This window comes from Lemur catta, chromosome 11, assembly GCF_020740605.2.
Source record: "Lemur catta isolate mLemCat1 chromosome 11, mLemCat1.pri, whole genome shotgun sequence".
In the NCBI taxonomy this organism is placed as follows: Eukaryota; Metazoa; Chordata; class Mammalia; order Primates; family Lemuridae; genus Lemur; species Lemur catta.
In genome coordinates, this window is record NC_059138.1 from 38,198,643 (window position 1) to 38,215,209 (window position 16,567).

The following is a 16,567-nucleotide window of genomic DNA, read 5'->3' on the forward strand; positions in this document are numbered from 1 at the left end:
TGCACAATTCGGTGGTTTTTATTATATTCCCAGACTTGTGCGACCATCATCACTATCAATCTTAGAACGTTTTCACTGACCCAGAGAGAAACCCTGCACCCTTTAGCAGTCACCCTCCAGTCGCTCCCGGCCCCCCGCCCAAGGCTGGACGTTTCGTGGGAGCGTCATACAGAACCTGGCCTTTCGTGTCTGGCTCCGCCCACTTAGCGGAACGTTTTCTAGGTTCATCCACGCCGTGCCCGGATCGCTGCTTCACTCCTCTCAGTGGGTGAGCAGTATCCATCGCAGAGATACGACATGTTTTGTTTATCTGCTCATCAGTGGGTGGGCGTTGGGGTTGTTCCCACGTTTTGGCTATTCTGGATAATGCTGCTGTGAACATCCACGTGCAAGTTGCTGTGTGGACATACGTGTTCCTGACTCCTAGGTATATACCACATAACTGATCTTTTAACAATATATTAACGTATCTGTTCACGTCACTTCTTTGCTTAAAATCTCGGTAGCTTCCCATTGTTCTTAAAATCAGGTTCAAAATGCTTCCCTTGGTGGGCCAGACTCGCAGCCCTGGGCCCTCCCAGCCTCACCCCCACTGCCCCGCTGTTCGTCTGTTCCCGCCAAGAGGCCCAGAGCGCCTCCTGTGCACAGAACTGCTTCCGTGCTTAAACTTGGAACTTTCCTCCTTCCCCACCCGGCCCTTTGTTTCTCTACGCCCTGCTCACCCGGGGTTTCTCAGATGACGTGCCCCTCCTCAGGGAGGCATTCTCCACCACCGCAGACCAGGGTAGGTCCACTTGTCACACACTCTCAGGGGACCCCGTGCATCTCGTTCTTCGCACTTACCGCAGTACCCCCCGCGATGACTAGTGCGATTAATGTTTCTCTCTTCTGCTACCACGAGCTCCGGGAGAGCAAGGAACTAACTCACTGTTGTTCCCCAGTGTTCCCCGGCACCTAGCTCGGTGCCTGCCACACGTAGGCGCTCAGTAGATACTCACCTCACGGGTAATGACAGCAGCAGACAGGCCGCTTGTCCAGAGGATTCCTTTGGCCTCGGTATCTCCCTCAGGTGAAGGGGAAACGCCGGGACTGCTGAGGCCAAGATGACTCCTCCTTCTGTCCCCAGCCCCAGACACCCCTCACTCACCTGAGGGACGACTGCTTAAACAGAAATGACTTTGGGGGAGTCAGTCCTGAAATAAATGGGGCCTCAGTGGGTCCCAGCTAACACCTGGGCTCTCTCAGGACAGGGGGACCCTTGCAGCCTGTGACTCGGGCGGCCTCCACCCCGAGGACCGCGGGGCGGCCGCGACAGTCCGTTTCCGGGGGTGAAACGCGAAGGGATTCTCTGCGGCAGTTGCTTCTCTGAGAGGCGGGGAGCTGCGTTATGACAAACCGCATTCCCTTTAGTAAAGATTATTGCTTTTCTGCGTGTCTTGTTTGAAAAACTGTCCTTGAAGGAATTCCAGGAGGAAACTGTACACCTTCTGAGACTTAATTGCTTTTTCAAAAAACACTGTTTTCATTTCCCCCACAGATATGCACTTGTTTGGCCATTATCCAGCACATGACGACTTCTATCTCGTAGTGTGCAGTGCCTGTAATCAGGTCGTCAAGCCACAGGTTTTCCAGTCGCACTGCGGTAAGTGGACTCCTGCCCCCGGCAGACGCATTGGTGGCTGCCACTCCGGGGACGGTCACCTCCCCCTTGACTCCCCCGTAGGGTCTGGCCCCGGGTCTGTCTTAGTCCAGGGCTGTGGGTAAACTCTTCCTGGGGCTGCCGCCTCTGCTCGCAGGGTAACTATTTTAGGAGCTATAGTCCTTCTGCTGAAATGCTCCATCCTGTCAGAACAGAGGAGAGAAAACCCGAAATTTGTCTCGGTAGATGGGACTAGACTGCAACCATCCGTCCAATGTGGCAGTGGCCTCTGCAGGTGACCAAGGGGAGGGAGAGCATCGGCCTGAGGAGTCAGTCAGTCCTGCACCCTGGCATTTTCTCCCCCCAGATTTATGAATACACACAGAGGGCTGGACCCGAGGGCAGCCCAGTGCGTGGGCCATTGGGATGCTGCCCCAGGGAAACGGTGTCTAGGTAACGCGTCAGGTTCCACTCCTCCTTTTCCAAGAATCTCCCCAGTTAGAGAAAATCCAGGTGTGGTTGGGAACTGCTTTCCCTCTGTATCTTAACATCCTTGGTGTGATAAATTTTTTTAATTGGTCAACGGCAAACTGTGGACTCCATTTAATGCAGCTGCTGTGGACATAGCGGACACAGTCCACGTGGCCACTCCCTTCAGGGATGAATAAACAGCTATTTGACCTTAGACAAGAAGTCACTTCACCTTTCTGGGTGGAAGTTTCCGTATCTTTAATAGGGAATTGGACCAGATGATTGGTAATATGCTGTTAAGTCCAGAACAGTGTCTCTCAATCTTTTTATTTAAGCCATATGCCCTTTTGATGAACATAAAATCTGAATGCCCTCCTTTATTACATTTTCAAAGTGTGTTCAATATTGTGTCTTAAAAAAAATCAAAGCAATTGTAATATTGAATGTGCTTTTGCACATGACACACCATTCCCTTTTCTCACACTCTGAATTTCTGTCTTTCTCCCACCCCTTCAGTTATCACTATTCTGCAATAGATGTGAAATAAAGGGTGTTGAGCTTATCTAAGCTCTTTAACAAATGTGTTGGGGATGATGGAATAGTTTATATATATACTAATATCACCTGTGAATATGTGTATGTATATGTATATGATATATACATATCTATACATCTGTATCTGTGTATATGCTGTAGGTATATATTTTGTGTTTATAACATGTAGAAAGAGAATCCAGGCTTAAAGGGCATTTCTGTGAGTTGGTCCAAGACTTTCCAAATGGCACAAGGCCAAGAAAGGGCCCTAGAAAGTGCTGTAGAAGGAGCTCTGGCCCAAGGCCAAGGCTTCCGCCCCTCCCTGCAGCCAGCTCTGCATCCTTGGGCTACTTCCTTGATGTCTCAGGCCTTTAGTTTCCTTGTCTCTACCATGACGAGGTGACTTCTGTGGACATGTCTACCTCTAACATTTTCATTTCTGGCAGAGTGAGTACGAAAAGAGCAAGTCATGTGCTCGGCACAAGTCGACCTTCTTGCTCAGTGCTCTGTAGCAAGTGACCCTCTCTCCCACTTGGAAGAGAGAAAAGGTCAAACCTCTCCAAAGAGAAATGGTCAGAGACCCAGAGGTGGAGTCACCAGCTGAGGCCACAGGTGGAGAAACCAAAGCAGAGCAGAGGCAAGAAGGTCCCACCCAGCCAGTCCTTCAGTGAACAGCCGTGGAAGCCCTGTGTCTTTCAACAGAATGCAGGCGCTAGACCATCCTGAATGCAGACACCATTCATTCATTCACAGGGATGTGCTTCTGTTCTGTGGGATACCGCAGTTTACAAAACAAGCAAAAATCCTGGCCCTCGTGGGGATCGCACTCTATTGTAAGCCATCAAAACCTACCCTGGGAACTGAATTCACTGGCAGTCTTTGATGCAAGGATCCTGGGATCCCACTGTGCCCTGCAGAATTCTGCCCGTGGGCAAGGTCCCATCTAGCCAGCAGAGGATCCTCTAGGGCTCAGCACAGCTGATACACAGCCTCCCTCTGCCCTAGGGCTTTGGTGCAACAGCCGAGTGTCAGCTTAGGGAAGACCCTTTGTGGCCACCTGCTCAGAGCAGTGGCAGTAAATTAGTTGGGGACCTTGGGGTTACTGACCTCATCGCTTGAAGCCTGGTCTTCATTAAGCTTCTTGCTGAGCCGGCTGACAGCAGCAATGGGGATGGAACCCGAACTCAACACATTGAGGCACCAAAGCCTCCTTTGTCTTTCAGGTGTGTGTCCCAATAATACAAAACTTGTATTTATCAAGGCCAGCAGAGGATGCAAGGCAGAGCTCAGAACCATAGCAGCTCTTCAGAGGCAGTATTTTTTAGTTCCCCTAAGAATTCTTCCTATAGTTTCATGATTGTCTTAGTCAATATAACTTCAGGCTGTTACAACAGAATGTCCTAGACTGGGTGGCTTACAAACAACAGAAATTGATTTCTCACAGCTCTGGAGGCTGGAAGTCTGAGATCAGGGTGCCAGCATGGTTGGGTTCTGGTGAGGCCCTCTTCTGGGTTGCAGACTTGTATCCTCACATGGTGGAAAGAGGGCAAGAGAGCTCTTTGGCGTCCCTTTTATAAGGGCACTAATACCATTCACGAGGGCTCCACCCTCATGACCTAATTACCTTTCAAAGGCCCCACCTCCTAATATCACTTTGAGGGTTAGGATTTAAACATATAAATTTGGTGTGGAGGACACAAACATTCAGTCCATAGCAATATTCTTTTTTTTGCTGTTTTACTTTGTATGACTAGCCTTGTTGTGTTCAACAAGCTAATAAGAATGCCATTGTGCCAAGTGCCTGGCACTGTGCTACCTGCCTTCCATACCTTTGAGCATGTAATCCTCTGAACAGCCCTGCAAAGTAGCTGCTGATATTATACCCATTTTGGAGCTGAGGAGCCTAAGGCTCAGGAGGTTCAGTGCCTTGGCCCAGGTCTCCGAGCTGGGTGGGTGTGCAGCCTGATTGTGAAGGCGAGCAGCTTCTCTCCAGAGTGAGGGAAGTAATGCTTGGCCACGTCTCATTGCCACTCTACACAGACGCATGGCCCCCCTACCCTTGCCAATCCAAGGCTCAACCCATTCACTTGCTGGGGAGCACATCGTTATACATGGGTTCAACCTTGGTTTGGTTAGCTACAGGGCTTATTTTCAAATGGAATCTCACATAGAGCCCCAATCTATAAGTATATATGGAAAGCAGAGCTGTTGCGGTTAAAACATTGGTGGGGTCAAGCCTCACCTACCTGGCCTTCTCCTGACTTTCCCCCACCCCCACCCACCAGGGCTCCATAGAACATAATTTGAAGTTTGTTGATGTAGAGGAGAGAACAGGGGCTTTGGAGTCAGACAGGGTGATTCACATGATTAACTGTATGACCTTGGGCAGGTCACCTCATCTCTCTCTTCACCTCAGTTTCTTTGTCTGTAAAATGGGTACTCTGCCTGCTCATGAGGTTGTTGGGACAATATGGCTGGTGTGAGGCTTAGGGTTCATTTCCTCCTCCCTTCTCTCCATAGTGTCGTTTCTCACTGCCCCCAGCTGGATGGGGTCTTCCCTCCTAATATCCATAGAACTCTGTTCTCCTGTGCCACATCCCACCTTCTGCCACGCAGTTATCTGACTCAGCTTCTAGGACCCTTTCAGAACCGAGAATGTACTTGTTCAATCCTGTGTTCCCAGCTTTCAGAAAATGAGTTCATCATGGGTGCACGGCAGCATTCAAGATCATAATGTACTGGTCGTTTAAGTTAAATTGAAAAAAATGTGTGTGTGTGTATTTAGGCAGTGACTTGTGGGGACTTTAGAAATTGGTAGTTAAAGGAAAACTGTTTCTTACTCAACACTTCTGACACCAAATGTGTGGGCTTTCCATACCAAGGGAATTCTCTGCATGCACCAAATGGGTGTCCTTCAATTTAATTCAACTTTGACACTAACTACCCAGAGTTAGTGCTACTCAGAGTTAGCGCAGACCCTGCAGGTTAAAGATCAGCCCGCAAAACTGCTTCCCGCTTCAGATGCCAATCACAAATAATGGGTCCCCGGGTTACCCACACTTCTGTCTAACTTGGCTAAAAGTCAGGGATTTCACAACCCCCTCCTCAGGTTCCATATTTGCTATAATGACTCACAGAACTCAGGGGAACACTTTGCTTACATTGACTGGTGTATCATAAAGGACATTATAAAGGATACAGATGAACTGCCAGAGATACCTAGGGTGAGGTCCTAATGCAGGAGCTTCTGTCCCCATACAGTTGGGTTCAGCAACCTGGAATCTCTCCAAATGCCATCCTTTAGGGCTGCAGTCCTCAACCTCTGGGCCACAGCCTTGTACCGGTCCTTGGCCTGTTAGGCAATGGGCCACGCACCACTGCCTGAGCTCCGCACCACCACCCCACCACCACCCCACCACCACCCCACCACCCTGGTCCATGGAAAAATTGTCTTCCATGAAACCAGTCCCTGGTGCCAAAAAGGTTGGGGACTGCTGCTTTAGGGGTTTCTTTGGAGGTTCCATTATGTATACATGATAAATTAAATAAACCACTGGCCATTGGTGATTGACTCAGTCTCCAGCCCCAGTCAAGTGGGGCTGAGAGTTCTAATCTTCTAATCATGTCCTAGACTTTCTGGCAACCAGTTCCCCTCCTGAAACCACCTGGGGACCCCAGCCACCAGCCATCTCATTAACATACAGAAAGACACTCCCTCCAGAGATTCCAAGGGCCCTAGATGCTCTTGTGTCAGGAAACTGGGGTCTAAAACCAAATATATTGAAAGACGTTCCTATCACCCCTACCACTCAGGAGTTGACAAGGATTTTAGGAGCTTTGTGCCAGGAACTGGGGATGAGGACCAAATATATATTTCTTATTATATCACAATACCGTAGTAGCAGTGTGAAAAATAGAATATCATGATGGAAACCGTGAATTTTGAAGTCAAACAGAGATGCAGGTTAGAATCCTGATGAACATTGACTAGCTGTGTGACCTCGGGCTAATCACGTGACCTTTCGGAGCCTCATTTTCCACATCTGTAAAATAAGGATGACAGTTCCTGCCTCACAGAGTTACCCGTGAGGGACAGAGTATGTATAGTTTCCTGGCACATGGGAAGGAAATAAAGAAAGATAGCTATTATTGTCAATAAAGTGTGGCTATTTTTTATTAAGTTGAGTGTTTCTGATGAAAAATGGGAAAACCAACTCAGTGAAGTGCTCCCTGTCTTCCTTTCTCCCCGTCTCGGAGGACGTGCACTCCGAGGTCAGCCTGCGGACTTTCGCCTGTGATTCATCCTCACTTCCCACACTCTCGGAGGCAAGACATGTCGGCCTGACTATGATTACATTTGCCGGGAGTCCTGAGGATTTGGCTTTACAAATATTGGTTTACATTCACAGTAGGCCCCAAGGTTGGCTCTTCTGGAAATGCCGTGAAGCTCCAGTTAGTCCAGTATCTCTCGGGGTTTCCCACCGAGGCCCATCCAGCCTCTGCCGTGGCGCCGTACCCGGTGGTGTGAAGCCCCATCCCAGGACTGGCCACGGTCCTTCCCCTCCTGACGTTGTGCCCCAGGCTGGCGTCCCAGATGGTGTGGCCGCTGTCCGGGAGGCCCTCTCCGTGGCACGGGGGTGGAGGTGCTCCGGGAGCACGTCCTGAGCCAGCCCACCTGTGTCGGCCTCCCTGGGTCTGTTTCTTGGAAAGTCAGTGCCAAGGGCCTTTCAGATGCTTTGTCAGCCTCTACCCAGGAGATCTAGCATTTCAAGGGATTAGTTTGTTTCTAAAGTTTCCTAGGTGAGTTGATAAGGTTATTTAGGGATGTTTATAGAAAGGGGGAAAGAGAAACCAAAAGACTCCCTTTGGGAGTCCCGAGTCCACCCCACAGGCATCTCTGTCCCTTGCAGCTGTCTATCCCAAGTTGTGGCCTCCTATGTTGACATGAAGTGACAGCGTAGGGGATCCTGACTCTCTAGGATCCGTCTGCTTGGATTCCAATTCCAGCTCTACCTCTTATTAGCTGTGTGACCTTGGGCAGGTTACTTTGCCTCCCTGCTTTTGTTTCCTTATTCTTAAAATGGGGACAGTAGTTTATGTCATAAGGTGGTCCTGATGATTAAACGAACTTGCATCTAGAAAGCAAGTGGTAGGATAAAGTTTGCTTTTAAAAAAAGCAAAACTTTGTTTTGAAGTGCTACAGATTTTTAAAAAAAGAAAATAAATAAATAAATAAATAAATGTCATACTATCTAATTTACCAGGGTGATAAACTACAGAGATTTATAATGAAATCTTTTCCAAAGAGTCTTCACTTGTGATTACAGCGGAGAGGGACATTCGTGACTCTTCCTCTTGTGTCAGTGCTGTGGTGGGTCCTAATCTCAGCCCAGAGAGGGTGCTGTTACCATTTCTTCCAACAGGAAACTGGGGCCAGCGGGGAGGGGTATTCTCCATATGTGAGCACAGGCACGTATGTAAGGCAAAAACAAGGAGGTGTGAGGTGCCTCTAACAGAAAAAAAATTTTATTATTTTTTAGTAATTGTGTATTTTTAATCAATTTGGAATATTGTAATTAAAGAAAAAAATGATAGGTAGATCCAAGTTGTAATTTGGGGTTTTTTTTTTTTTTTCTTTTAGAGACAAGGTCTCACTCTGTCACCCAGTCTGGAGTACAGTGGTGTGATCATAGCTCACTGTACCCTCAAAATCCTGGGCTCAAGCGATCCTCCCACCTTAGCCTCTTGAGTAGTTAGAACTACAGATGTGCACCACCAAGCTTGGCTAATTTTTTTTTTGTTAGAGATGGGGTCTCGCTATGCTGTCCAGGCTGATCTCAAACTCCTGGCCTCAAGCAATCCTCCCACCTCAGCTTCCCAGAGTGCTGGAATTACAGGCATGAGCCACCTTGCCCAGCCATAGTTTTAACAGGGTTGAACATTTATGAAATTGCATGGTTTGTCTAAATGAAAGGAGTGTGATTTTTTTTTCTGTCCTTCTAGTATATTTACATAACTAACTATTATAAAGCAGGGTTTCTCAGCAGGGGCACTCTTGACATTTTGGGCTACGTAATTCTTTGTTGTGGGACTTGTCCTGTATATTATTATAGTATGTTGACCAGCTTCCCTAGCCGCTACCTTCTAGATACCAATAACAGCCCCCACCCCACCCCAAGACTTGACAACCAAAAACGTCTTCAGGCTTTGCCAATATCCCCTAGAGAACAAAATTGCCCCCATTTGAGAACCACTGCTGTAAAATATAACATGCCCCATTTGTCATATTATATTCTGTGCTTTTCTGTATTTGAATTTTTTTGCAAAGTAAAATATGTGTTTGTGCCCAGAAATAACTTCCACAGCCACATGTAGAAAGTTGCACAGAGCTGGTCAGCAAAATGATCTCCCCAGCTCAGGCATATGCAAAGCATGAAACAAGTTCTCTTACAGAAGTTCAGAAAGTTGCAGTCCTTTCCACCTCAAAATTTTTTAAAAAATGGCCAAAGAAATAATAGATTCATGTACACAGATCCCACAGAATTTGTGAGCCCATTTGGTGCAGGTCCTCTAAGCAGAGAGCCTTGTGGCTCTACACCCCACCCGCCCATCAGACAGAGATAATCCTTGGATGTCACTGCTACTTAAAAAAAAATGATTTAGAACGAAAGAAACTTGATGTCATTCAATGGACAAGAGAGGATAACATTTTTTCTCTCTTTCTCAGAGAGGGTTTTTTTCCCTTTTCTGATTATATTTTTGAATGCCCTTCAAGTAGCTGTTTTGCATGTTGATGGTGGTGCAGTAGAATTTAATGAACTGTGAGCCAAAGCAGAGAGACTGAGCAGAAAAATAAATGAGTGATGGAGACTCACTCCTGGAGCAAGGCATGGCGTGTCCTGGCTAGCACCTCATCCTTCTGTGCACATCCAGATGCCAACACTGGTTGGGTACCGGTTGTAGCTACACATGGGAGCCTAATTAATGAGGTTTCCTGCGATTGTTCTTTTTATTTTGTCTGTCTCCAGGTGACCTCTGGTTGAGGAAGAGACGAGCCATTTGTGTTTCTCAGCCCTAGAGAAAGTTAGTCCCTCCTGATGTCAGTGCCCCTGGGCTTGCAGATCTCATGGGTATCCTCACCAGCTAATTATCCTGCCAGGACTTCCTTTCTGAAAGTGTTGATTGCCATAGTGCAAGGCTTGGGGTGTTTTTGTGTTTTTTTTTTTTTTATCGATTAAGTTGGATTTGTTTGCTGACATAAAATTTTTGTTGTTGTTATTGTGAGTTATCTTTTATAAGACTAGATTTTTTTTTACACCAGAGAAGTATAAAATAATTAAAGGAACTTGGTCTCATCAAATGTACTCTTTGTCAAGTCTGACATCATTAATTAATAAGACTTGCCAAGAACATGTGAATCTGTGCAAACTTTATCTTGTTAGTAGGATTTTTTTTACCTTTAATTTGATCAATGTATGCCAGAGTCAGAATTAACTCCTGGTATTGATATATCTTTTGGGTTCCTTATGACCAGAAACAATGTCTGCTCTTGTTTCTTCTTTTTTTTTTTTTTTTTTGAGACAGAGTCTCACTTTGTTGCCCAGGCTAGAGTGAGTGCCATGGCGTCAGCCTAGCTCACAGCAACCTCAAACTCCTGGGCTTAAGCGATCCTACTGCCTCAGCCTCCCGAGTAGCTGGGACTACAGGCATGTGCCACCATGCCTGGCTAATTTTTTCTATATACACTTTTAGTTGTCCAGATAATTTCTTTCTATTTTTAGTAAAGACGGGGTCTCACTCAGGCTGGTCTCGAACTCCTGAGCTCAAGTGATCCACCTGCCTCGGCTTTCCAGAGTGCTAGGATTACAGGCGTGAGCCACCGCGCCCAGCCTCTTGTTTCTTCTTATTTCATTCTTCCCTCATCCCTAGTAAAGTGTAGTTACACAATAGATCCTAAGCAAATCCTTATGATAGATCCTAAGGAAATCCCAAAGGATGGAAATGATGGACTGATTAGAAATAATTATCTCTAAACCAAGCATTACCACTGGGAGAACTAAGTAGAACTATGGTTTTCTCCACTTGAAATTTTTATATTTTGAACTTACTATTCCTCAAATTTGAATTAATGCTGGGTCCAGAGCATAGCAGTTTGACCTGGTCCCAAACCCTGGCTTTTCTCTTCACTCTGCTAATGGAATGTAAAAGTAGCAATAGCAAAAAAGTCAGCACGCTTATTGAGCACTTACTGTGTGCTAAGCATTTTATGTGTTATTTAATCCTGTCATCGCCCTAAGGAGCTCTGGTTGCATTATCCTTATCTCACACTCAAGGAAAGGGAGACTTGGAGGATTTAAGAAATTTGTTCAAGACCAGGCTGATGTAAGTGGCAGAACCAGGAGTCTCATGTCTGATGCCAGAGTGCCTTGACCACTGTATCGGTTGCATGTTTTGCATCTCAAACTCCCTGCAATACCGTAACTAAACTTTGATGCAAAAAGGTCGTTTTCATCTCCTGAAAGATGCTAGGAAGTAAATGACAGGGGGTTGGAGGCAGGTGAGCTTCATTTGTCTTTCTCGCCATTTTAACCTGTACCACTGATCTTGTCTGTTTATTGGCCTAGGTGAAGAACTTGGGCACAAGTTTCAGGGAACGGGGGGAAGGGAGGAAAAAATCAATAGTAATGAATGTGTTTAGAGCTTTAACCACAGAGCTTGAAATAGGCCTTTAACTGTCTGAAAGTAAAAAGAAGGAAGCTTGTAGAAGGAGTGGAGTGGGTACCACGTACGTTCTCTGGTAAGTTCTGCCTGTAGTTTCTTGTTTTTCTCCAACAAATGAGCAGATCCATGAACAGTAGAGATCCAAGTGAGACCCATGAACAGTAGATAATTTCCTTCATATTTAATGGAATTCCCTTTTTTCCTACATGTTTCTGTGAATTGAGTAGAAATATTGCAATAAGCACATAACAGATATAATGGTTCAGTTAGAATTTAGAGATAGATTAATAGGATCTTCATTAACCTTAGGATTATTGAATTCATTTTTAATTGAAAAAGCCTATTTCTTGAAGATTGAGTCTCTTGTATTACATTCTTCAGGGTCACATGGTTTTGATGAATTGATTTATTTGAAAAATATTTATTTAACACCTACTATATGCCTGGCATTATTCTAATGCTCAGATACAGTGGTGAACAAGACAGGTAAAGGCCTACCTCTCTTGGGGCTTAGATTCTGGTAGATTAAATCATATAAACAAATGCATAATCAAACCAGATGAACAGTTGGCACAAGAGTGTCCCAGCAGAGAGCACAGCAAGAGCAAAAACAAGCGAGACATGTTTGAGGTCTTCAGAGAAGTGGGCAGGGACCAGAACTGCAGAGGCTTGCAGGCCAGAGTCTGAAGGCTGTGTTTTGTTCTGGGATGGTGGGAAGACCCCAGAGGGTGTTGAATGAGGGAGAGACGTAATCTGGTTTATGTTTTCAGAACTCTGGCTGCAGGGGAGCCTGGGAGATGTGGTAGGGGCTAACACACGGCGATAACAGGTCATGGTGGTAGCCATGGAGAAGGAGAGACAAGGGTAAACTTGAGATCCATTTTGGAAATGTAGCCGACAGAATTTGCTAACAGATTAGAGTGGATTAGATTGGGAAAGGGAGGAGTCAGCATTTATTTAGGGTCAGGTTGAAGGGGAAGGGCCAGTGATTTGGCAGCAAGAGCAGCAGAGGATGATGACATGGAAGCCAGGAGAAGAAAGCATTCATAGGTCATGTCAAATGCCAAGAAGTTGAGTAAGAGGAGGATAGAGAAGAGGTTGCTAGATTGGCCACCTGAAGGTTGTCCTTGACCTTAACAATAGCTGATTGAAAATAGACAATTTTAGTTGTGCGTTTAGACTTTTTCCAAGTGCAGGTGACTTCATTTGTACATACCCAGTAGACTCCTGTTTAGGCCAGCAATGCCGTAAGTGTTTTATCAGCATTTGTGCCGAGCTCAGCTGCCACCTGACCAAATTGTGAGCCGGCGCCTTGGCCCCCTGCATCCTCTCATCCCATAGCACCAGTTGCTATGCAGCCGAGTTACCTGTGAACACCAGGCAGTGAGCACCTGAGAGCTAGGACTGTGCCTTAGGCATCCCCGAGTCCCAGCAGGGAGCACGTTTCCTGACTTCTGGTAGACGCCCAGAAGTGTTTGAGATAAACAGGTGGACAGAGAGGCAGAAGCAAGGACCACTGCAATCCCAGATCCAAATGCTCTTGGCACCTGCTACTTCAGCAATAGTAGCATACGTGATGGCTATTGCAAATACATACATACTTATCCATACATACATACTTATCCATCTTCCCTTCCTCTCTCTCACACACCCCAGACTAGGAGTCGCATGGAGCCAGGAGCCCTGTCATGCTCACCATTAGATTCCCCAAGTTAGCCCACGGTGAGTGTAGGATCTAAAAAGTTGCTGCACAATATACTTTTTTAAAAAATGAGTATTGGAGAAAGGAGGGAGGAAGCCAACAAGAAGGAAAATTGGCCTGTGGTTGTGAATAACCAATTCCCACGTGTAAGCGAGTACATTCCCTTAGAATATCTGGCTGCCTGAGAGAATGACCCCTCTGCTGAGACCCAGTTGGAAAGGCTGGTGCAGGGGACAGCCCTCCTCCGTGAGTGGCGGGAAGGCTGCCGCTTTGATCCCCGACCACAGCTGATTTCTGGAGGGCTCTCACTGGAACGTGACCCGGCTTCTGACTCATCGCTGGCTTGTCCCTGCTGCACGAGCTGCTCCACTCCATTCCTCGGAGCTGTGTCAACTAAGGAGAATTCGGGTAACAGTCATCGCTTTATTTAAATCCGAGTGAAGAACGTTGCCCGCGCTGATTGCAGAGGTAATGCTGGAATTCTCCCCATCCCGAGCAGTGAGCCAGCATGAGCAGAGCGGCATCTCCCAGACAGTGCTCCTTCTCTGCGCCAGCGAGACGACACCGAGAACTGCGTTCAGGTGGACACATACGCTTGGGAAACTGTGCCAGACTCCCCTCCCGGAGCCTCACCGCGGCGACGAGCATGTTCAAGCGCCAAGAGGTCTCAGAGTGAAAACAAAAACGCATCTATTTTGCACTGGGGTCACATCACCCTTATCTGAATCCAGCAACATGCACCGGACAACAACAAAAATGCACTTTTTTTCCTAATAATGTGGCCCTAGACAAGCTTCATCCCGTGCCTGAACACAGAAACAAAGATCTTTTCCAACCCTGGAGGAGACACTGGCCGTGGGGAGAGTCCGCTATGCCCCAAACCATGTGCACTGCACTTTCTAAGGACAAGGGTGTTCATGGGTAGTTTTGATTGCACACGATTTCACCTGACACCCAGACGCTAGGACCTAACTCCTGCCTAAGCTGCAGTGCTCGCCGGCACGGTTTTCCTGCCAGTAGGGCTCTCAGAGTCTTCTCTCAGAGGAGCTGAGCCTTAGCTCTTTGTCAGCGCTCACAGAGAGTTACCTCCAGAAGTGACGCGCTGGAAACCCATGGGCAGGCCTGTCCCTGGGGTGCCACAGATCCCTAAAGAAGCTTCCAAGCCCTATGTCTCTAAATGCCCCTTCCCATCGTAAGTATAGTTACTATGGCAGGTTTTCTCTTTTTTCCCCCTGGAAAAAGGTGCTGCTGAATTGATGTGGCATCTCACAATTTCTGGCATCCTGCACCTGAGGAAATACTGTGGTTTACAGTTTACACAGGACCTTTGCTGTCTTGCCGGGCCAGGTGCTCCTGACAACTGAGTGCGAACTGGGGAGTGCTGCATAGGAGACCCGTGGGGAATAGACACATCCGGGGAAAATGGGAATCGAGGGAATGAGTGAGCGTAAACGATTCCACAATGATGAATCCCACTTCACATGGGATGAATGATACTTTTTTTTCCAGCGGAAAAAAGATTTGCTTTACAATGCTAGAACTACAGATTCCTGTCCATGGTGTGGTTTCTGACTAACCCTGTTATTTATTTGTTCATTTATTAGCATCATAGATACTTTGCTTTTCTCCCCCTGAATTATGTCTTCAAATTCCCAAGCCTTCCCCAGTGATGCCTTTCTCTAAGACGAGTGCAGCTTAGTTTGGGAGGTGGCTGTGGTTTCCTGCCCGTCTCTGTAAGTGGGTGCTCCCAGCCCACACGTAACCTTCTTAACCAAAAGCCCTACCACCTCCCCAGTACTCAGAAGGCCACAGGCTCTGACTGACCCCCTAATTTGTCACCCGCATTACTGTCAGCTCTGGGGTGTCATCCTGGTTGTGACCGTATCTCCAAGTATGGGGATCAGGTTCACCAGTACATTCAAGGAGGCAGGGACTGGACAGTAGGTCTTTAAAACCTCCTCTACCACTTTCTCGGCTGAGCTGCGCTTGTCATATTCTTACGACAAACCCGTGCGGCCAGATTTCGCCCCCAAGCTTTGCCTCAGCTGCTCTTCGAAGGGGGTGCTGGTGATGGTGGTGGTGCAAGGAGGGGCTGGGAGGCCTGTGGGGAGGTCCAGAGGCCGAGAGGGTGCCCCAGAACTGCCCCACTCTGTGGCTGGTAATGTTCGAGAGCCAAGAAACCACTGACGGTTTTGACCTCCACGGCGCCCAGCATGCGGGCTGAGGAGCTGTGGTCTTCTCTTTTATTTTCCCATTTCTTCCCCCACCCCCACTTGTCTGCAGGACTGGCAGACCTGTCATCAATGCAATTTGGTCAGTATTGCCATGATCCTGCGTTCCATCCTTTTTTAGGTTGTTTGGGGTTTTGTTTTTCATATTTGTTCCGTTATTCACTGAATATTCATTATTCACTGGAATTGTATTGGGCTGGCAGCACGGTCCAGGGGAGGAACCACTCATCTGGTTCTGGTTTTGTTTGGGGGGGATTCTGGCGGAAGCGCTCTCTTCTCCTGAGACACACAGACCTGTATTTCCCCCTGTGTCCTGTGCAGCCTTTGCCCCTCATTCTCAGAATGGCCCCAGAAAGAGCAGGCAGGAGGTCCCATGCAAACTGTTAACTGCGGTATTTTCTCAATTCCAGGATGCCATTAATTGTAAGATGCCACATCAATTGAATAGCACCTTTTCCCAGGTGCCAGGAGCACTTCAAGGACAGTCTCTTCATCCAACCAGCACTGGCGAGCAGAAAGAGATGGGTATAGTGTGGCAGAACAGGGCACGGGCTGGGGAATGTGCCAAGAGTGGCTTCTAGTGCCCTACGACTAGGTCATAATTCACCCACGCACATCCCTGCTTTTCTTCCGGGAGTCAGGTACTTCACCTTCCCTTTGGCTTAGCGTTTAGTTCAAAGTACAAAATAATGAAGCTATAACAGTCCTGGAGTTTCCTGTTCCTTGTGATACCCCTGATAACTGTCGTGTAAATTAACCGGTCCCTTAGCAACTAGGCCACACATAGAAAAACATTACACCGCTGCCAAGGGGTAATTTAGGAGCGTGGTTTTAGTTTTCAGATGTAAAGGGTGGTGAGCGGGTGGCCTTACTGTTATATTTTTTATTTCTAGTTTAACTTATGGGGGTCAAAGAATGTTAAAGTTATCCATTTTATAACTTATGATAACTTCCTTTGTGACTAGTTATCGTGCAAGCTGTTTTTGTAAATGTCTCGTGTGTGAATGGAAAGTTTACATAATCTCTCTTTTGTGTGCAGGATTCCATATATTTATTGTTTATTTTGTTGTTCAAATCATGTGTGCTTGGAAAACTTGTGTAATATCTCTTTTGTGTACGGGGTTCCATATATTTATTATTTTGTTCAAATCTTGCATATCCTTTCCATTTTTTGTCTGCTCGTTCTGTAATTTCTGAGAAGGCAGTTTTAAATCTTTTATGATGGTTGTAAGTACATCAATCTCTTCTGTAACTCTGACAGCTTTTGCT

General features: G+C 46.8%; 1 protein-coding gene across 10 annotated transcripts in view; it reads left to right on the plus strand.

Annotated features, from left to right (window-relative positions):
• Positions 1 to 16,567, plus strand: part of ATXN7L1 (ataxin 7 like 1) — a 229,574-nt gene that overhangs the window by 78,592 nt on the left and 134,415 nt on the right. For all 10 annotated transcript variants that reach the window (XR_006738249.1, XR_006738251.1, XR_006738250.1 and 7 more), the window contains one exon: positions 1,538 to 1,642. Coding sequence is in view for 6 of the 10 variants with exons in the window: in XM_045564958.1 (XP_045420914.1) it covers positions 1,538 to 1,642 (105 nt within the window). In the remaining 4 variants the exon portion in view is untranslated. The remainder of the gene's footprint in view (positions 1 to 1,537; positions 1,643 to 16,567) is intronic.